The sequence below is a fragment of the Melanaphis sacchari genome, unplaced genomic scaffold, assembly GCF_002803265.2.
Source record: "Melanaphis sacchari strain LSU unplaced genomic scaffold, SCAv2.0 Contig33_pilon_pilon, whole genome shotgun sequence".
NCBI classification, from domain to species: domain Eukaryota; kingdom Metazoa; phylum Arthropoda; class Insecta; order Hemiptera; family Aphididae; genus Melanaphis; species Melanaphis sacchari.
The window spans coordinates 1422728-1445177 of NW_020271205.1; the positions used below are offsets into that span (position 1 = coordinate 1422728).

Here is a 22450-nt window from a genome sequence, read left to right on the forward strand (position 1 = left end):
ATAAAACCATCGCACATGGCGTGAATATCATTAAATTCTTGTAATTTTTTAGTACATATCTAAGAACATTTTTAATAGATCATCTAATATATATATTGTTGTGACGTATTACTATAAGATAGCATTTAAATAAATATACGAATACCTAAATACAATTGTATATTATAAAAAATATAGTTATATAAATTTTATAAAAAATGAATAGTAAAATATGTACTTTGAAAGTATTTCAATTTACTCATAAAATATGTATTTTCTCAATAAAATATAAATAAATAAAATTATTTTAAATATAGTAATACGTTATTATACTAAGTATAATGCATATATATATATATATATTATACAATATTATAAAGTGCAAAATTAAATTTAATAGGAAAAAAAAAATAAAAGTTAGATGTTTTTTTTTATTTATCTACGTTACGAGTTTCTGTAACTGGTCCAAAATCTTATCTAGTTCGGTGTGCAATTCGTCCATGTCTTTGTCGTCAACTGGCTCTCTGGCGTAGTCTCTACTGGCGTTGAGCCATACTGACGACTGTTTGTTAACCGTAATGGAAATTTTGTCGGGAGACTTAGGGTCGTCGCCACCAGCACTTGACGGCCTGTTCAGAATGTCGGATAAAACCGACAATGGCGGTTGGGACTCGGATCTAGCTGGCACGGCTACAGCCACTGCAGGATCGTTTTCTTTGTCGTTGTGATCTGGTTTTTCGATATAAGTCCCGTCCAATTCTCGGTTCTTGGCGGAAGCAATTTTCGGGCCCAACCAGTAAGAAAATTCATTTGGTTCAGAGACTAAGCCTTCTCCGACCATCTTTTCGCCGTACAACGTGCTAAGCGCACTTAGACCAGAGCAACTATTAGTAGTGCGCGATGACGCTTCGGCAGAAAATATCGGACTCAGGTTGACCGCGGCGATTCCATTATCTTTACAATTTGGTCTTGACACGATAAGAGGTGTGCTCTGCATACGCTTCATCTTACCACGTCCGAACGTACCACTCAAATGGTTCTATAATATATACAGAACAATAATAATTATTATTTATTAGTAAAATATAGGTAATTTCTCTAAAAAAAAATATTGTTTTTTACAAGCCACCTATAACTACAAGTTTGTTAGTTTGTTTCATCATTCGACATAATTAGTTACTAAATATCATATTTTTCTTATTTTATAAAAGTGTATTTATATTTTTACGTTAATAAGGAAATTGTTCATTTATTACTAGAAGACCACTAGGAATAGGTACATCAAGTTATAAAAAGACGGATCTAAATCAAGTATATTTTAACAATATAATAAAAATGTTTAAACTCCCAATTTTCTGTTCAATTTACGCAGTAAAAGCCTGCACAATTTCTCGTACAATCGAAATAATTAAATAAAATATAATAGACAAAACCCTCACGCTAAGCGACTCCCCGAGAGCTCTAAATTGTATTCACAATATAACCTAACCTAATGCCATATCCACAATAATAAAAATCAAATTTCTTTCCTTAATAATCAAAACTTTATGCTAAAATGAATCGCTAAGCTATATCGAAATTCTTGGCAACAAGACAATTTATATCTATGCTAAGTCATGAATTCGGCTGAAGCGACTTAAGTCCAAATCTATTCTCTAAATGATATTTAAGAAGCCATACAAGATCTGATGTCACAACAGTTGTAACATTCGAAATCCCTTCATATAAAACTCAATGAAATAAAACTATCGATAAGTTTTTGACCAATAACCATTACAAAAAGACGTTACGTTTTCAAAATACATAGATTATAAATGGAACATAATTGGCTAACTCACGGTTACCTCATGAGGCATAAAAAACCAGACTAATACTTAACTTGTAGAAAAGTTCTAACCGTAAAACAAGTTCTTCTATACTGTTAAAACCATACAGCTACCAAAATAAATTAAATATACCGGAACATCTTTTGAAAAATCACGTTAAAACTTGTAACGGTACAAACCATGGCTAAATACTTAAGTATGACAGCAATAATACTAAAATCCGTTCTATAAGCGCATTCATTATTGAATAATAAACAAATCTTAATTTATTATATGATAATATGACGTCAGCCGGCAAGGATTTTTATCGGCCAAATCTTGAAACTAGTTAGAACTGTGATAAAAGTTCCTGCCGGCTGACGTCATGACATACGTATCACAGAGTTACTGCCATACCTAAGTATTTAGCCATGGTACAAACCTCCACAACAAGAAAACGGTCCTTTTCAGGACCACCAAACATAACACAGTATGCAAGAAAACTGCACTGTTAAGGGTGAGTAAGCGAGTTTTAAGTTCACCCAACCAACACACATACTATAGCGAAGTACGATCGTGGATAGGGGAAGTCAGAAATCCAAAAGTGACCCCACAGCAACAAAATCCGCATCGATAATAAGCACGGGCACACTCGTGGTTTACTATTCGGTTTATTATCATTTATCACCGTTGGTCATAGGTATATATTATTATACCGGGCACTTTTGTTATTCATTCGGTCTTCTTTTAAACTTCAACCTCTAAACACAACGCAGAAGACCTCCGAAGACACGACGACCAACAAAATCAGTAACCGATCTAGCCGACGACGGAGCAAAAGTAATATCGGCACCAGATACCGATACTCGGCATATCCGGTCAACTGATGCGAGACCGAGGAGTGAGCGAGCAGACGGCAAGCCGCGGGACCTGAGCAGCGACGAGAACGGTCAAACCACTCTACGGAGAACGTATGGCCCGGGGAAGTACCAGGGGCGCAGGTAGTCGGTGCGCCATGACATCAAAGCTGTCCACGCCCCCCCACCCCCCCCCCCACGGGCTAATTGTGCAAATACCGCCACTTAAAAGTCACGCGCCGCCAGTGGTCGACTCCGTCCCAAAAATGTGTACAGACCCAACGATAATTATTATCCTAGCACTGTAAGATAGGACTGATTCGTTACGAAGGTCGTGTACGATAGTCTCTCTTCTGCTTAAATAGCCCGGCCGACACGCTCGCTTCCCCAATTACTGTACACGTACGATTTAAATTTTACATCAAAGCAATAAAGACAAGATGTGATAATATATATACGTTATAATTTATCCCTTTTCATTTCCCGAGACGGTCGATCCTTCCGGATTGTGCTGTTTCAAATCGTATCTTCAAAACAGTTCAAATACTTGATGTTTGACTAAAAGAAGAAACTTTTATCGGCATTAAAAAAAAAAAAATTAAATAAATAATGATAATTATAAATGTCTATAAATATGCAATAGTTCTAAAAGTGTTAACATTTTATATATTAACTCGTACCACGTATTGTCAAAATTAGATTAGGTTAATCATGAGTCATGACTAACATTAAAATTTGGTAAAAATTTAAAAAATATCTACAGTGTTTTTAATTTTTGAATTATAACAAAAAAGGGAAATCAATTATTTTTTTCAATAACTGATTTCGCGTAAACATTTAACGCCTTAAAGTACCAATTAATTTCACTTTCTTATCAAAAAATATATTGAAGCATTTTATCTGCTATCAAAATTGCCTTTAAACCTGTAAACATGAAATAAACACACCAATGCAAAATCAACACGTTTATCGTTACGATAGAAAATATCTCTCAATAATTTGTTAGTTTCGAAGTGACGCTCAAAAAACATTGATTGAACGTGTAATAGATATAATTTGTAATTTAATATTACATTATACTAAATTTAAGTCATAGTAACCAAACACATATTTCTTTAATATATTAATATGTTAACCACCTTTAAATGTTTTAGACGTATCAACTGTTTTTCGATTTTGCTCCGGTGTTGGTCTAAAAATGCTTCAAACTGAGAGTCACCTCGTTTCAATGTATTTACTTCAATCTCCAATAGTCTGAAATATAAATTAAGTTTATTAATTATAATTTATACTTATAACATTATATTATACATTGTTTATTTTTACAACAATAATAAACCAAATAAATTAAATTTTAAAGAATTAAAATATATATAATTACAGTTGAAAAATTATAAGTGCCATAAATATAAATAAATGATCTGGATACTTGTTATGCTGTTTACTATAATTTATAAGTTTCAAACATAGATGATTAGTATAAATTCAACTATTTCAAGTATATAACCTGTTTTGTTTATGTCTGATCATTGAGTAGGCCACATTTAACAAATATGTTAAAGAAATAAAAAATATAAATTTAATTTATCATAGATATGCAAAAAATGATACTGAAGAATCATTAACCATCAGATGTCTAACAGAATATTAGTCAACACTTAATACCCACGAACAGTAGAAGAGGTGTATATGGTGGTAATTTAAATAAACAAATATAAAAACTATTACCATACGTAATGTTGAAAAGTTTCTAGTAACTTTGAATAATATTTTTTTTAAATTATAATACAATAACTAAAACTATTATTATTATTATTTATATAAGAACAACTTAAAAAGAAACTTGGATAATATTTTAATCTTTTTGACCGAGAAAAATGTTTTTATCAACGTCTATTAAATAAAAATTGATAATTATTACAAATGTCTATAGCTCTATAAAAGTACAAAATTTTTTACAAATTGTATTAAACCTAGAACATTTTATGATAAATATTTTATGAATAATTCTAATTTTAACAATATCCACTCTTGAATTACTAAAAAGACAAATTCAAATTTGTACTCATATCAATTTTTTTAATTTTATTTTTTGACTCAAAGCTACTACTAGACACAATATGCCACCAGAAACCACAATAAACATTGAAGAGTTGAGTTTTTTTAGTGGTACAAAAAAAAGTACCGTTAACACAGAAAATAACTTTTATAAAGCTGATATATTAATTAATATGAAGGTACCTTTCCACAAATCAAATATAATAAATATATTGTATTTCTAAAATGGATTTTATTTTATGTTTAACGATGTAGTACTGGACTAGACAAAATTCTATTCTCACCTACCCCGTCACAAAAAAAAAATAAAAAATAATTAATTTTTAAGTTTTTTTTTTGTTACTATAGACAAAGGTAGATATTAAACTTTCCATAGTGAAGTGTAATAAATGAATACTAAACAATTATATATTCAAGTTTGATGTTGAACAATATTAAAACGTCAGTTAAAGTACTTTTACTTCATACTTTAAAAAAAAAAAAAATCCTAAACGAATAATGTAATTCAGTAATTCTTGGCACAATACTGATGTTTGAGTAGTATCCAAAATATACATGACTCCACACTGCAATGTTATAAGGTACATACATTTAAAATTTATGTGAAACTGGCATGCCAACTTTTGTTATTTGCATGCTTTTGATTAAGTATGTGAAACTAAGAATTATGTCTGAGGGAGAGAGGTTAATATAAATACATATAAAAAATTTACCACAAAAAACAAATTATTGAAATTTTAGATTTTGAGCAGAGAAATTAATATATTGATTTTACATTAAGTGTTTTATTTTTATCTGTCATCACCTTTTGGAGTAGTAAAAATACTTAAAACTTAATATTAGAGGTGGTTTCTTATAGTAAATTTAATTTAATTTTCACTTTGAGAATCAAAAGAAAACATTCACAATACTTTTTAAAATAATCAGAAATGGCAAATTGTATGTAAAACCAATTTTTGACAAAATTATTTATTGTAGATGCTATTCAAATTTTTACCAAACGTTTATGCTACCACTTTCTACACATAGTATAATTTTAAAATTATTTTGACTCTACTTGAGCTACTTATATACGATGATATTTAAATTAATTAAACATTTTTTCAACATATATAATTTATTTAGAAAACATTTTAGAAACATGCATAGTTTAACAATGAAAAATCTACCAAATAATATGTAAAATTAAATGTTTATCATAAAATAATTAGGTCTCGATAAAAAATTACAATTAATGCAATTTAAAAAATTTTATAAAAAAATGAAATGTATACAATTTAGATTACTAATAAGAAGTTGGATATTTTTTTTTTTTGAATTTATAAAAAATATATTTATACTATTTTTTTTTAGTACATATTTTCCCTTATAAACCAATAACAAAACTGTTTTAAAAGTGATAAATGATCACACAATAATATAAAAATGTCATAAATAAAAACCATAGTTTAACGAAAATTAAGTTTTTTTAATAGTTATTAACATTTTAAGATTAAAATTAAATTAAATATTAAGAATTTTTTTAAATTAAATTAAGTTACTAGTTTGATTACAACACTATTATAATTGTAAAAAATTATTTAGTAATAATATATAATTTAGTCTTGATTAGTTATTTAATTTACAAATAATTAATTTAAATAATTTAGTAATCAGCCATAGATGTAAGTGGCTTTAAAAATAATTTAGCATGAATTCAAAATATTTGGCTAATATTAGTAAAAACTATTAGTTATAAATAAATATGTACTTAATAACAAAACCTAATATATAACTACTTATAATATACTTGAATAGAATTATTTAATAAAAAATATTGAATTTTATCGTTTTAGTTGTCATATTAAAAAATATCTACATTTTCATAAATATTTTGTAAAATAGTTATTTTATATTTTAATATAATTAATATTTAAATAAAAGATCAAAAAAAATACTAGGCGATATTTATATTTGATAAAATGTGTAGATAGTATGTTTCATTTATGTATAAACAGATAAAATTATAAACATATCTAAATTTATTAAATAAACAGTACTTCAATAAAATGCTTTTAATTTTTTTCCATTCCTCCTACTTTGGTCAGAACAATCTCAATGTCTCAAAAAGTAATTAATTAAATAGAAACTGAGATAAAATAACATTTAATAATAAAAATATAGAATAATATTACACACTGTATCACTATATAACAATTGTACCATAATACTACTAATAAATAATAATGTATTTATGTATCAAAATATTAATTAATAAATATTTAAATAAAGTTTCGATTATTTTCATTGTTACTGTGCTTAGAATCAAAAATATTATTGGGTGGCAGTATAGTGCTAAACAGTTCCCACCCGTTCCCGGTTTCAAAAGGGAAGAAAAAAGAAAAAAAAGAATCTAAAATATTACTATCATTAATGTTATATTTTTTGTTAATATATATATATATGTGTATTGTGTGTATTGATTTTAAAATTATGTTCAGCATAATTTTAACATATTATACCTAAGTAATAAAAACTATGTTGTAAAAACCAATATAAAAATTACTAAGGTAATATTTCTGTACCTATTTTCTCTTTCTATTTGTGATATAACACTCTGTAATTCTTGACGAGGTGATTTGACTGCGATGGAATCATTTGAAATACTACTGGTTTCCTTAGCCCATACAGCACTAAAAAAAATTAAAAAACAGTTTATTATAAAGCATATCATGTTCAAAGGTATTAAAGTGCATTTACCAAGAGTTAAACAATTTTACTTAAGAAAATAAAAAAATGAATTCAAAGTCTTACAATAACAACATTATACAAGGTTATTTATTTTATTTTTAATAGAAAATAGTTGTATTATATTTGGTAAAACAAAGTCATTTATAATGATCTAAAAATAATAGATATTGAAAATTGTTTAAAATATTTATTTGTTTTCATTTAATTTTTATATAGGTAGGTACTTATTTTTATCACAAATTCAAATACAAATATTATGATTGACATAATTAACATTTATCAATATATTAGTATTATATTTGCTGTTTTTCTTCTTGTAATAAATATAAAAACACTTATTACCTATACTAAAATAAGTACTATATAAGAGCTAAAACAAGATAATTAATGTTATCTTGACTATAAAAAAATAATCATTTAAGTAGTATAACTAAAAAACATTTAAGACAATTTATAACAAAACTAAAATGTATAATCTCTTAGTTTACGTATTATTTTTTTATTTGCCTTTATCATGATACAATTGTATTTTATTAACAAAATTCTAATAATTAAATATAAGAATTATCAATAACATACTTACTAAATAAAACAATTAAAAATATTTAACTGAACAATTAAATTAATTTTCAGTTATAGTTAAGAATACACTTGAGTTATCAATTATTATTTATTACCAAGTCCTTCCCTCTTTTTTAATGCAATTAATATGATATATTATAGAAACCTACTTAAAATTGGATCAATGTCTTTAAACAGATCTACTAGTAAACTTAAGCTTATAAATAATAGTTATTCAACTGTTACAATAATTTTTGTCTAGAAAATAATAATATATTATTATTCGATTTTAATTTTACTTTTAATATAAAAATAAATAACAACTTAAATATTTTTTACAATGGTAAGATTAGACAATTTTTTTACTATCATAAAACATGTTTTAAATATATTCTGTTTTTTAAAAATATATTAGGATGATGTGATGTATTCACAAACAAATTTAACTATACCTGGTACTTTTAATAGTCAACAAGAATTTAAAAACATAATTCAGAATGTTTTTCAGCAAAATATTTTACAAACTGTAAGTTTTACAAGGTTATTTAATCTTTATAACAATTAACTTTATTCTTACATAAATACAAATAATATTTTTTTTTTCTATTAGAATTTTAGTTGGTGCATATTTCCTTTTATAATATTTATTATTTAAATATTGAGAATTTTTTTCACCAAATAGTTTTTATTACAAGTATTGTACATGAACATGCATAGAAATTTATAATTAATAAGAAGTGTTTAATAATAAATAGGTATTTTAAAATTGTATACTAAAAATTGGAGACTTCACATTTCTGAATAAGTGTTAAATAATTTAAGTCCAGATTTTGATGATTTTTTTAAATTTAATCAAATGATTAAGAAGTTTACAAATTAAATTTAAAACCATATAACATGTAATACATACATAAATTATAGATGTAGAAAAATGAAATAAATATTAAACTTAATCATGCTGTAGTTAGAAATATTTAATGTTTTAATACTTGTAAATAATTAAGCCATATTAATTTAACATGAAAAAAATTATTTTTAAAGAAGAAAAAGAGTATTTATTATAAATACTTATAATTAAATTACCTATTTGTAATTCTTTAATACATATTAGGCAGAATATTTGAGTTATTGTAAGGGCTGTTTTATATCAAGATATATCTTTAAAACAAGTACATGTCAATCTAAATATTAACATGCATATTATGAAACCTCAATTTCTAGATATCACTTGATAGAATTTTGCACAATCAATTATTTTTGTTTGTCTAAAATAAAATTTATTAACATACTGCGTATATTTCCAATATTGAACTGGATAAAAATGAAAAATGTGTAAATGTAGAATATAATATGATTACTGTGCACTTTAAATATGATATTTATTAAAACCAATACAATTTATAAATTTTAGATACCTAGATAATGAAACTAAATTGTTTCAGGTCATGGGTTTCATACTAATTTATGTAAAAACAAATTTTTTTAACAAATTCTATGTTTAATCAATTTTTAAATGTATAGATTTTAATAAATAATTAATTTTTTAGGTAATCAAAATTTTTTATATTATTGGTTAATAATATTAAAGCTAAACAAAATTAACCAAAACAATAACATAATTTTTAAATATAGAACATTATTATTTACACAAATTAGTGTTTCTTATAGTTTAATTTTATTTATTTTAACATTAAGAATACTTAATCAGATTAATTAGAATTGATAAATGTATTAAATATTATAGGAAATAATCAATTTTAAACTATAGATGTTATCTTTAAAAATGTTAATAATAAAATAAAAATCATAACTGTTGTCTATCATTAGATAAAATGATTTTAACTGTTTCATCAAAAATAATTTCAAATTTTATTACAAAATAAAATAAAACAAAAATATTGAAAAAATAAACAAAATATTTAAACTAACAATAACTAGCTCAAAGTTTGTTACATAAAATTATTTTGTTTACAAACATCTAACGTTTTAATAATTTTATTCTTCAAAATCAATTAATTATTTATACAACTTTAATTATTAAATACCATTACTAATCTTGTAATTTATATGTTTAGCCTACTGACAGAATTACAATAGATTACTCACAAGATGATTATAGAAATATGATTATTACAAAACCAACCATTTCAAAAAGAGAAACCTCGAAGAATGAGGAAAAGCCTCAAAATGTATCAAAATTAATTTAAGAAAAATAATTAAATATAATATTTAATTGTATTTTATTATTAACACATACAATATAACCATGTATATTAATATGCATAGACCAATTGCTACATGTTTGACAATGATTAGTTATGTAGTAATTTTATACAAAAATTATTCACTATGAGATCAATAACAATTTTTTTCTTTTAAGAAGTGGATACAACAATAAATAAGATCAGATATCATAAAATAATTTTGTTAAATTTAATAAAATATATGAAGTATATTTACTTTTGTTTTGTTTCAATAACATCAATAGGCATCTCAACAGGAAGATATCGAATTTTTGATGTTAAACCAAAAATTCTTCCTAAATAGGATTTTAAGTATTGTGTGTATAACTGTTGAGGTGTTTCCTAAAAATTACAATTATATTATACTTTAGTCTTAAATGACAAAGTTTTTTTAAGAAAATAATAAATACAATAAAAACTATTATACTAACCAGCCAACAATATTCTTGCATAGCATGTTTTAATTTATGTTTTTTGTTAGTGGCACCAATCAAAAAACAGTTTTGGCACTGATTATAATTTACACATTTTAGACAAAAATAACGTAATCCTATCACAGGTAATTTGCAAACTTTACAGTTTACTTCATGATTGACTGAAAAAAAAAATTGTTTTATTAAGGATGTCAAAGCTAATACATTTTAGAATAAAAACTTGTCATAGAGAAAAAAACTCTTACGTCTCATAAAATAATCAGATTTTGATAATTTTTTTTTTTTTTTTTTTAACAAAAACTTTGATTTGAAAAAAATAAATATATACTTTCAGAAGTTGTAATAAATATCAATTTAATACACATTTTTATAATTTTTTTAATATATTATCCTTAAGTTATTAAAATTAATAAAGACTAGGTTAATGGATGATCTAAATAAATTTTTACTTTTTTTAAATAAAAAATAGTGATCTAACTATTCTGAGGCGTATTTGATTTTCTGTAAAATAATTTTTGATTATTGAAATCAATTAATTATATATTTATATAAACTTTGTACATGACTGCCATGAAACTGGAAATAACTCAAGTTTTTGCTCTATAATAAATTACCAGCTCCAATTAATTTAAAAAGACATCATATTTAAATTAATTCTCTTGATTGTACATAAGTTCATTAAGTTCAAATTTACATTCAACAATTCCAATGTTACATAGTTAGCATACATATTAGAGTAAATTGACCAAATATTAAGCTTAAAGGTAACATACCTCTAAGTCAGGTTTTCACACTGGTGGCTTCTGTCTTAATTTAATTTTATATTATTGTTATCTTAAGTTAAGTAACTTACTTTACTTATTGTATATAATATTAAAAATTATTAATGTACTTGGTATGAAAAAAAAAAAGATAACATAGTTATTTTTTGGTTTTTTATATATTAATATTTCCCATATTCATAAGTCATAACTAATTCAAAAATTCAAAATTAAAACATCGAAAAAAAAAAATAATAATAAAATAAATTAATATTTTTAGATAATGAATCAAATTACTCTAATATTTTAGTTTATAAAACAAAAAAAACTTTAACTACTGATTACAAATATGGTATATTTTATGTTTGTAAGGCAAAGACAACAAATACAGATACTTAACAATAAATATAACGAGTTTATTAAAACATATATCATTAAATCTATAGTATTTTATTATCTATAACTTATAAGTATTTTAATAACCTAGGTCCAAATTGTCAATTATTACAATACAATCATGTGTTTAGAACTATTTTGCAGATCTTGGCTAAGAGTAATTTTTTGAAAAATTCCTCATTAATACTACCACAAAAAAAAAGCAGGTAAGTGGGTAGCACTCTGCTGTACATTAAGATAATGTCACATCATGTGTTAATTCCGTCTTATAAACGTATAACATAGTAAATTTTTGTTCACCAGTTTTAATAATGTGCTTTAAGTTTTGATAATAGGTCAATTCACTTTAATATCAAAACTAAAAGCACATTATTAAAACTGATGTACAAAAATTTAGTATGTCGTACATGTATAAGATGGAGGCAATACATGCGGGTGCGACATTCTTTTAAGTGATGAGTGGACCACTGTGATGGGTGTGTTAACTTTGTATTAATTTATATATAATTGTATACGAAAAACGATTCTAAGCAGAGATGGTCTGTCAGCCTATATCATTAAGTATATTTTATATGTATTTTTGATAACTATAACTATTAAAATCATTTATTTTACTTTTAGTATCACAGTAAGTTGCTATAATTTTTTTTTCAAAATTGCCTAAAATTTGTTTGTTTTTATCCAAACCAATCAATTTATATAATTACTGATACATAAATCAAGGTGTAACTTAAAATAGACTTAAAAATTTATTTATTTTTATTAAAATATGAAAGGAATTGCACTACCAATCATAATTTCATTAATTAATCTTACCATTTTCAGCCATTTTTATTCTATACAATATTTGTAACCATTCTAATACTGGTGGCTCAGTCATAAACCATCGCATAAATTCAGCTTCTGTCATATAATTTGGGTTTTTTAACTAAAAAATAAAACAGTTAGATATTACACATATTTATTCTATTACTACATATTTACATTTTGGAAGCAATTATCAATTATATTGTTGATTGAAGAGGATTCAAATACACTTTTTTCTGATAAAAAGTTTAGTAATAAACTGAGGTCTCTTAAAAAATTTCTAAAACATTCTTTTGTTAAACCAAGTTCATTGTTAAGGCAATTTAACTGGAACATATAACCCAATCGTACACGAAGTCTATCACATGATAAACAGGCTATGACAGTCAGAGCAGATCTTAAATTGATTTGTTTATTTGTATACCTGAAAAAATATTTTAAACAACATTATTATTAACTGTTATACTTAAAACTAAGGCCATACATGTATTTTAGTAAGTATATTTAGATTTTAGAATATAAGCCAAACACACGAATATTATAATAAAGAGGAATGTCTATTAAATATCTATACAAAGCAAAATATTTAGTTTATATTTTTGTGTTAAATAAACACAATAATAATTAAACATAAAAAATAAATTAATAAATAATAAAATTTATTTAAATCATGAATTGGTACAATGTATAAATATGAAAATGAATTAAAACTCACTTTGAAAATATTTGACCCAATAACTGAACTAAAACGTTAGATACTATTTCTCCGTCAAAGGTTAAATCTGAGTATTCTTTTTGGACTGCAAAATAGATATCAGATACAATATCATCTAACCTAACCTTATCGATTAGATTCAGATTTTTTCCTTTATGTTGCTCATAAACACCATTTATTACATACAATGACACTTTATCCACTAAAATACAGAGAAAAATTATTAAAATATAAGTTATAACCAAACAATAGATCCTAAAGTAAAGGTACCTAAGACTTTAAATTTAATAGATGTGAGGATAGTAAAATATTAAAATACAATAAAATTAATTATTAACTATATAACATGTTTGAATTTATAAAAAAAATAAAATATAATAACAATTTAAGCAATATTACATTTACATAAGAATTAAGTGTTTAAGGTATTTTATTTTGAAAGAGAAAATTTGTTTCAGCCATTCTATAAAGGCATACCCAAATAATTTTATACTCCTATATAAAATGTTTTAAAATTATTTCTACTTTAATTATTCTTTTATTTATGTAGTTAATTTAAATTCATAAAAAACATAAGTTTTAATCATAAATTATTATAAGTTCTAACAATACAATTAATGTCTAATGTATAAAGTCAATGCAAATATAATTGAAAACAATTAGTAACTTATCTCATTATTATGTTAAAAATGTAGTCACTAAAAATTTACAAATATCTTCAATCATCTTTAAAAAATTAAATAATTGTATTTCCAAAAATGATCATGCATTATCACGTATTCTATAAGCAATTCAAATTTATTTTTATAACTAGATATATTTCTATTATGTCTAAGGCTCAATACAATTATTAACTGTTATATTATATTCATGAAAAAATATTTAATACTTTTGATTTTTTTTTTTTTTTTAATTAAATTTATATATAAATAATATTTATTTTTAAGAAAAAATATTGAGTTTATCATTGCAAAATTGTATTATGTGTGGTAGTTGGGTAGTAGTTAATAAGAAAATATATTTATAAAAACATAGATGTATAATTTTATAAACATTTTCTTCTTGAAAATTTTTCTCAATAGCTACATATTTTGCAAGACATTTATATTTTACAAACTAATTACTATTCAAACATAAAGTACTTCTAAAATGTTAGCACTGGTTTTCTTATCAATATATAATGATAAAAATGATAACATTTGGACATAAATTTATCTATTTGGTGGCTAAATACTAAAGTGTAATTAATGTTAAAATATTAAAATTTGAATTTTTTTTTCTTATATTCAAGTTAATAAATAAATAATTTACAATATATTTATAAATATGTCCCAAGTGGTCACAACAACAAATCTTCCAATGTATTCAATTCAAACATTCCTCAAGAACTACATACTGGTGGCTGGTGGTGGTGGTTCTAGCAAAACTGGCATAGCTAATGGATTTGAAGTATTTAAGTTAAATAGAGATGGTAAAACTATATCAATGACAAAAATAATTCGTTATGATAGCGGTCCAAATGTAATTATGAATTGTTGTACAAATATAAATGGTAATACAATTTATATTGCAGCAAATGAGAATGATAGTTGTCGACAATATATGGCTAATATTATAATAGAACCAACATTTCATAATGGTAAAGCAGATAAAGAAATTAATTTTAAAATAACAACAGGAGATTCAGTAATAACAGATTTCAGCGAAGATGAACCCTTACAGAGGATCGTGAAAATTAATAATGATGGAAATTTAATGGTAACTGGGGGTACAGATGGATGCATTCGTCTTTGGAACTTTCCAATAGTTAAATCAAGAGATGCTACACCATTAAAAGTATACAAACGTCATACTAAAGAAATTGATGATATAGATATAAGTTCCGATGGTAAATTTATAGTAAGTGTTGCAAAAGATGGAAAAGCTTATCATTGGAATACTGTTACAAATGTACATTCTGCTCTTATTCATCCAGATCCAAATAATAATAAACAAATTTTTAAAAGATGTAAATTTGGTATAATTGGAAATAAACCGATTTATAACATATATACAATTGCAAATGGTCCTAAACAAAAATCTTACTTACAGAGATGGTCAGAAAAAAATACAATACTTTATGAGTTATTGTTTTCTGAGCCTACTTCAGCATTAGCAGTGCGTAAAGATGGATTATATATTGCTGTGGGTACAATGTATTCAGGAAGTGTTAGTATACATGAATCAAGTAACTTAAAAATGATTTATAATGTTAAACAAGCTCATGCTATGTTTGTTACGGGACTTGAGTTTTTAAATAAAGATTTAATGCCAGATATGAAAACAGCAGTATTATCAATATCAGTAGATAACCGTGTGTGTCTTCATGGTGTGCCATCTATACAATTAATCCCATATTGGAAAATGCTCATTATAATACACTTCATCCTACTACTATCTTATTTTATTATTTTTATCTTGTAATTAAACTGTAATTTGATATGAATTTGTTATGAATAAAAATGTTTAAAAATTATGCTCAACTAGATATTTTAAAGTATTTTAAATTAAATTTAAATAATGTAAGAATAGATTTATGATTAACTTGTTAAATGAACGACTTGTGCATATTTAATTAATTCATAATTTCTATCTGCGCTTACCTATTTTTATTTTTTTTTTACCTGTTTATTATTTGAACAACCAATGTCAATTTTTAACCAAATTAAAACAATAATATACTTAGTAAGAATTATACTCATTTTACTTTATAAATACATACTAGAAAATAACTGTTATAATTATATATGCCAAGTAATGCCTTCAAATATTAAACAACAGATAGCAATTTAATGTTATTAATAACAATTATTAGCTAATCATACATTGTATTATTTAATTGTTAAGTTAATTCATATTAATTTACCAAGCTAAATATTTTGCTGAGTAAATTGTAATCTATACAATATTAAACTTTAGATTTTTTTTAAATAACATGTCATTTCATCAAAGAATCAAATTAAATCGGATATAAATTTAGAAGTATTTTTGGCTATAAAAATAATTAAAAAATTTTTAAGATATAAAATATCATTCAAAAAAAATGCATTACTAACCTATATAAATAAATGTAATAAAATATTAGGTAAAAGCCTAGTTTAAGGTTAGTTACCTATTTGAAAATTCCTAAATAGTAATTTTAAATTCAAAACAAATTACCAGCATAAATTATAATCCTGATTATAATCGCAAGTAAAATACTTTCTGAACATTTTATTAAATACATATAAATGTATTTAATATGAATATGCATGAACAAAATGTAGTGTTTAAATGTTTGGTAATTTTTGATAAATGGATACCAACAAATTATAGTTATTATATTTTAAAATAATACTACTGGTAATGTATATATATACAGAAACAAGGAATTATGTACCTAAAGTTTCAACAGTATTTTTAATTTGAAACCATCTGAAAAACTTAATAAAATGTACAATTTGTTTATAATAATTTATGTATGACAAAAATTTGTTTGAAAACTCACTAACTTACAAGTATTCAGTATCATTAAGAAATAACACTGTTAAATCAGTAATTTGCAAATTATATAAAATCTAAGCAAGGACATAAGTTTAGAAGTATATACAATATATTATATCTAATGTTGTGTCCAACATAAATGCGTTGTGTCACAAATACAAGCTGTTTTGTTTTTATTCGAACAGAATGCATTTACGTTGGACATGGCGTTAGTCTGTGAATACATTACAACACTAATACCAAAATATACATATAATTAAGCATATACAGAAATTTACACTTACAGCAAGTGTATTTTTGTAAGACGGTCAATTTCAGAGCAATGCGATATGGCATATACTTGACATTGTTGTGGCTGTTCAAAGACTCTAACATGCGATTGTACACATCTGATGCAGTCGTTAATGTTTTAGTCATAGTGTGTACCTAAAATGCAAACCAAAAAAAAAAAATTAAAAGCTATTGGATGACTAAACAGGAAAACTAACCGATAACTAATGATGCGGGTATAATCATTTTCTAGCGGACGAGTAGGACAAAAAAAAAAAAATTCTGAAAAACTTACCGGTTCGGGGCTGTTGACTCAATCAATATCTGTAATCAAAATTTGGTCAGAAGAGGGTGCCTTTTAATTGATTCGATCACGTTCGGTAGAATTGACATCTACGGGTGGATATAACAATAATTTACAGCGACAACGAAGACGCGGACATGGAAAAACACAGATTCTAACATCAGTATTCAGTACAATAAACGAATACTAAATAGGTAATAAATAGTAACTTCATAGCAAGTACTATCGGATAACCGGCTATATCAATATGAATATATAAACATCCTATTCGGTAATATCACAGAATATTCCAATTTACAATTTTTAACGGTTACAGACGACTGATAAGAACGATAATGTTTGAAATTTTAACCACACTATGATTATTGTTGTTGTGAAACTACACTTGTCACAGAGAGCTTCATAAACCACCTGCGCCCGTCATGGACGTGAAAAAATAAAGACAGTATGTGTCTGACTCCGCTAGAGGTCACTGCCAAAAATGTTAATTTTTTTCTTCTTATAACAGTACGATTTGCTACAGACAACCTATTATAGGTACCTACTTATTATTATTAGTTTCTAACACGGACTAAGAAATGTATCTTAGTCTGCGGTTTCCATCTATACCTAATAATATAATATCATAATAAAACTTAAAGGAATAAAATTTAGAGATATTTCTAGAAAATATAAAACGCATTGATTAAGTATACCTAGTTATCTGTTTATTTCCTTGTTTTGATTATCAGATTAAGGATGGTCAGAAAATTTATATGATCTGATAAATATTAATGTACCAACCTATCTAATAATATATAAGAAGTATCTACTTACCTATATTATATTTAATATTTATAAATCCATTTTTGGTAGATTATTTGTGTACATTCTACGTTTATAATTAAATTATTTACACTTCCGCATGAACGGAAAAAATAATTTTATATACCTACCTACCTATATAGGTACCTACCTTAGACACATATTCAATTCGAATTTGCAGGTAATTGGTAATTAAACTTGGTAAGTATGCTTTAGTTGTTTAGTAGATACCTAACCACCTAGGTAGTATAAGACCTATACTAAAAATTAGTTGCAATTATAGATATTTTAAATTTTAATTTTAATTCAATAAATTGTTTGTGTTAATATAATTAAAATTTATTATTACCCCTTTGTTAATAACGCGGGGGCAGGTACCAGTGTTTTATAAACACAGTTTATAGCAAAAATATATTTTTTGACAGTCAAATTGACTGAGTCAACACAACAATTTTGCTGTTATGCAGCTAGCAAATATGTCAAAATATATTAATATATTATTAATATATATATAAACATATTTCAGGTGATTATGGTAGGTAGATACTTTTCGCCTTTTAGGAAAAAACACTATAAGTCGCCGCTCGGCGGCTGGAAGTCGAAGATCGTCGTCGCTCCGTCGTCACAATAATAATATCGTTTTCAAAAATTTGTTAATTTATATTATAAAAATAAAAGACAAAGATTTGTGACTTTGAATAATAGTATAACAATATATTAACATAGATTAACACAAACTATTGCAATTTAATGTACACCAAATTAAAAACACATTTCGAACGGCCAACGAAGAAGGCCTCTACCAGCCTCCTCAAACCATGTCTGATATACCTACTTCACGTGTCTAACCGCTTAACTTTTTATGTCAATGTCACAAACGACAAACACATTATAATTGAGAATCGAATGGTATAGTTTATCTATTGTCTATTTTAGTAGACTACCATATTTTAGTAAAGTTGCCACACATCAAAATAAATATGTAAAGGAAAATATTGAAAGGATAAAATAGATAAGAACTGATTCTGCAAGAAGATGTACCAAATGTTTAAATGTTAAATTAACAATTAAAATGAGCATTAAATTAACGAGTATTAAAAATACGAGCTTTAATACATTTTTAGTGTGTTTATCTGAGCCCAGTGTACCTACCCGTTTATATCTGTGACCACTAGTAACTAGTGCTAATGAGTATAATGACTATATAACTCGTAATTATTACAAACAATGTAATATTGTTGAGTGCCTCTGCGAAACTTTTCTAAAATATGCAATGATTACATAAATATTGTCGAAATAATTCATAAAAATAAAAATTATTAATATGTAATTATTTTTAGTATTTCTTTTTTCTTTAATATGTTTGTTTTTCAAAATTTGTCAGATTTAATGTAATTTCTTTTTTATTAAATACTTATGAAATTAATTTTAACTTTTTATTTTAATTAATAATATTTGAAAATTTATTTTATTATATTTTTAAACTTTTTACTCACATTAAATCAATAGTAGCTAAAAAAGTGTTTTGAAATTTGAGTTTTCTTGTATTTTTTTGAAATTTTTAATTTAATTTTGTATTTATATCATAGTTATTTTTTCTATAATTTATTATGAATTTATGATGTATAAAATAACACATGCATAATAATTAAAATAAATAAAATTATTAAATCTAAATAATGTTAGAAATAATTAATATATATTATAGTATTAATAGTACAATAATTTTATTCTGCGCAACTATTTACGTTATAAAAAATTGCATAACAAACGTATATAGTTACCTACTTATTTATTAACTAGATACTTAGTTACTTACTTTCATCACTAAATATACTGATTGCTAAAACAGTTACTTCTCATTTGATTATTGTAATCGTATCCAGTACTTGCAACATAGCGCCCAATTTCAATTAAAAAACTGACGACTGCTGCTGCCCCTTATATTTTTTAATTGGCTTTATATTTAGTAGTATTTTAAAATATAACATATCGTATCCCTATAACTTACACAGCTTATAGGAATTTTTACGTTGGTATATATAGGTGTTAATTTATGGAGAAACATAATATTATTATTGTAAAAGATATTAAAACATGATAAAAATTAAATTTAAAATATAGGTAATTAATTGTATTATGCTTGTAAAATTAAAATATAATATAATATATTACAAGATTATTGCAAAAAAATATTACTTTATTTCGTTTTTTGTTCTACAACGTAGTTACAATAATAAATATACCTACAAATATTATGATATAAGATTATATTATATAGATATATTATATGGTACCATAACATTTGATATTAAAATCCATGATGAGCTATTTTATTTTTTATTTTAATTATGCTAAGATATTGTTAATTAAAAGTATAATTAATTAATATGTAATAAGAGTATTAATAATTAGGAAGACGTATATTTCATGTGTTTTTTTAATGAGTTGATGTAATGTTGTATCCATTTCTTATTCAATAATTTCACTATCTAAACTATAAAATATCTGAGTGAACACTGAGGATATAATAGAGGGGATCTATGTACTATATATACCTACTGTAAAAAATAAGTTTCAATATTAATCATTTGTTAGTTCTTTGGGAAAATACATTAATTTTAAAAATCTCATTTTGTTAAGTGTATACGCATCTAAAACACATTCAAAATGACTACAAAGGTAAGATATTTATATTTATTTTTTATTACTGCATTAGAAACATAGATAAATAACATAAGAATTTGAATTTTTACTACCTTTACACAGATAGGAATTATTATTTACATTTATTTATGTTTATTAAAAATCATTAAACCAAATATTTCTTTTATTTTTATTTAAATAAATGTGTGCAATAATATTAATCATTATAATAGTATAATCCTAAATCAATTACCTTTAATATTCTTAAATATTGTACTAATTATTATGACAATATTTATTTTCAATTGAATATTTTACAAATAGCTACTGTAATATAGGTATTGTGTTTCAATCAACCATATTATATCAGATATAGGTATATGTGTATTTTATTCAACATATCGGATTATATTATAAAAATATTATTAAAATTTCAGTTCGTCGTGTTAGCTGCTTTGATTGGACAAATGGTCTTTGCTTTTCCGCCCGAGTACAAAAGTTATGAAAATGATTATCACGACCACTATGCCCACGCGCCTACACCTTATCATTTCAAGTACGGTGTAAAAGACCTTCATACACACGACATCAAAAGCCAAAGTGAAGTGAGTGACGGTCATGGTAATGTCAAAGGATCATACAGTTTAGTAGAACCTGATGGTTCTACACGTGTTGTTGAATACACAGCCGATCACGAACACGGTTTCAACGCTGTAGTCAAGAAAATCGACGCACCCCACCACTATAATGAACACTCTGACATTGATTACCATCATCACGAATCAGTTCATCCGTACAAATCATCATCTTATTACAAATTCTACTGAATTCAATATTATTAATATTACCTACATACATATTTTTATCACACCGTCATTGATACCTACCCATTATTCATAGTATTGTATATCATGCAGTTTTTTTTTTACTGAATAAAATATTATAAAGACATATATAATTTTTATTTTTTTTCGATAAAAATACTCAATCTTTACATGTATTTATTTTTTTTACAATAACTTCGTTGACGGATAGTTTGTGTTTACTGTTTAGCATAATATAATTGAATGATACAAGTGAGTTTACTGGATGATAATTTTTTCGTTAAAATAGTTAAAAATTAATTTGATTTTATGAGTTCTCGGTACCATTGGTGAGCTAATCATGTAGGAAAAATGTTCATGACATTACTTTTTGAGTTGATATTTTTAATGAAAAGGTTTAATTGGATGGCTAAGTGGGATAGGAAATATTTATAGAAGGTAAATGATTTTTGGATATGTTTAGATAGGAGCAGTATAAGGTTTAATTAAAGATATAAAAGAAAGGTTCATCCATTATCAGGTAAGGATAATGAAATGCTTAAATTTTTTTTAAGTTTAATGTTTAATAGTTTGATTTTTACTCAAATTTAGATGCCGTAAAACCCCCCAAAAAATTAACAATGTTTAGTATTAAATAAATACATTTTTAAGATTGATATTCGATTTTTCGTTAACTATACCTATATTTAAAGTGAATATTCTCAGAAAAGTAGTACAAACTCTAAAATTAATAG

The 22450-nt window shown here is 24.7% G+C and overlaps 3 protein-coding genes across 3 annotated transcripts; 2 read left to right on the forward strand and 1 right to left on the reverse strand.

Moving 5' to 3' along the window:
• Nucleotides 1–352: 352 nt before the first annotated feature.
• LOC112596676 (dystrotelin-like) lies at nucleotides 353–17829 on the reverse strand. Its single transcript, XM_025342437.1, has 10 exons — nucleotides 17434–17829; nucleotides 17153–17294; nucleotides 13347–13548; nucleotides 12809–13055; nucleotides 12641–12752; nucleotides 10665–10828; nucleotides 10451–10575; nucleotides 7264–7371; nucleotides 3781–3895; nucleotides 353–1018 (listed from the first exon to the last, which is right to left on the reverse strand). Exons 2-10 carry the CDS (start codon nucleotides 17283–17285, stop codon nucleotides 419–421), a joined length of 1806 nt encoding a protein of 601 aa, XP_025198222.1. The 5' UTR covers nucleotides 17286–17294; nucleotides 17434–17829; the 3' UTR covers nucleotides 353–418.
• LOC112596677 (prolactin regulatory element-binding protein) lies at nucleotides 14585–15868 on the forward strand. Its single transcript, XM_025342439.1, has one exon. The coding sequence runs from the start codon at nucleotides 14673–14675 to the stop codon at nucleotides 15807–15809; it is 1137 nt and encodes a 378-aa protein (XP_025198224.1). The 5' UTR covers nucleotides 14585–14672; the 3' UTR covers nucleotides 15810–15868.
• Nucleotides 17830–20819: 2990 nt separating the features above from the next.
• LOC112596706 (cuticle protein 8-like) lies at nucleotides 20820–21845 on the forward strand. The gene is made up of 2 exons (XM_025342479.1): nucleotides 20820–20928; nucleotides 21330–21845. The coding sequence occupies exons 1-2, from the start codon at nucleotides 20917–20919 to the stop codon at nucleotides 21717–21719; spliced, it is 402 nt and encodes a 133-aa protein (XP_025198264.1). The 5' UTR covers nucleotides 20820–20916; the 3' UTR covers nucleotides 21720–21845.
• Nucleotides 21846–22450: the final 605 nt, after the last annotated feature.

Coding starts and splice junctions, on each gene's coding strand:
- LOC112596676 (XM_025342437.1), bottom strand. CDS start 17,285: ATGACTAAAACATTAACGACTGCATCAGATGTGTACAATCGCATGTTA. Junction 12,753..12,808: donor TTGATAATTGCTTCCAAAAT/GTAAATATGTAG, acceptor TTTATTTTTTAG/TTAAAAAACCCAAATTATAT. Junction 7,372..10,450: donor GTTATTGAAACAAAACAAAA/GTAAATATACTT, acceptor AATTTTTTTTAG/TGCTGTATGGGCTAAGGAAA.
- LOC112596677 (XM_025342439.1), top strand. CDS start 14,673: ATGTCCCAAGTGGTCACAACAACAAATCTTCCAATGTATTCAATTCAA.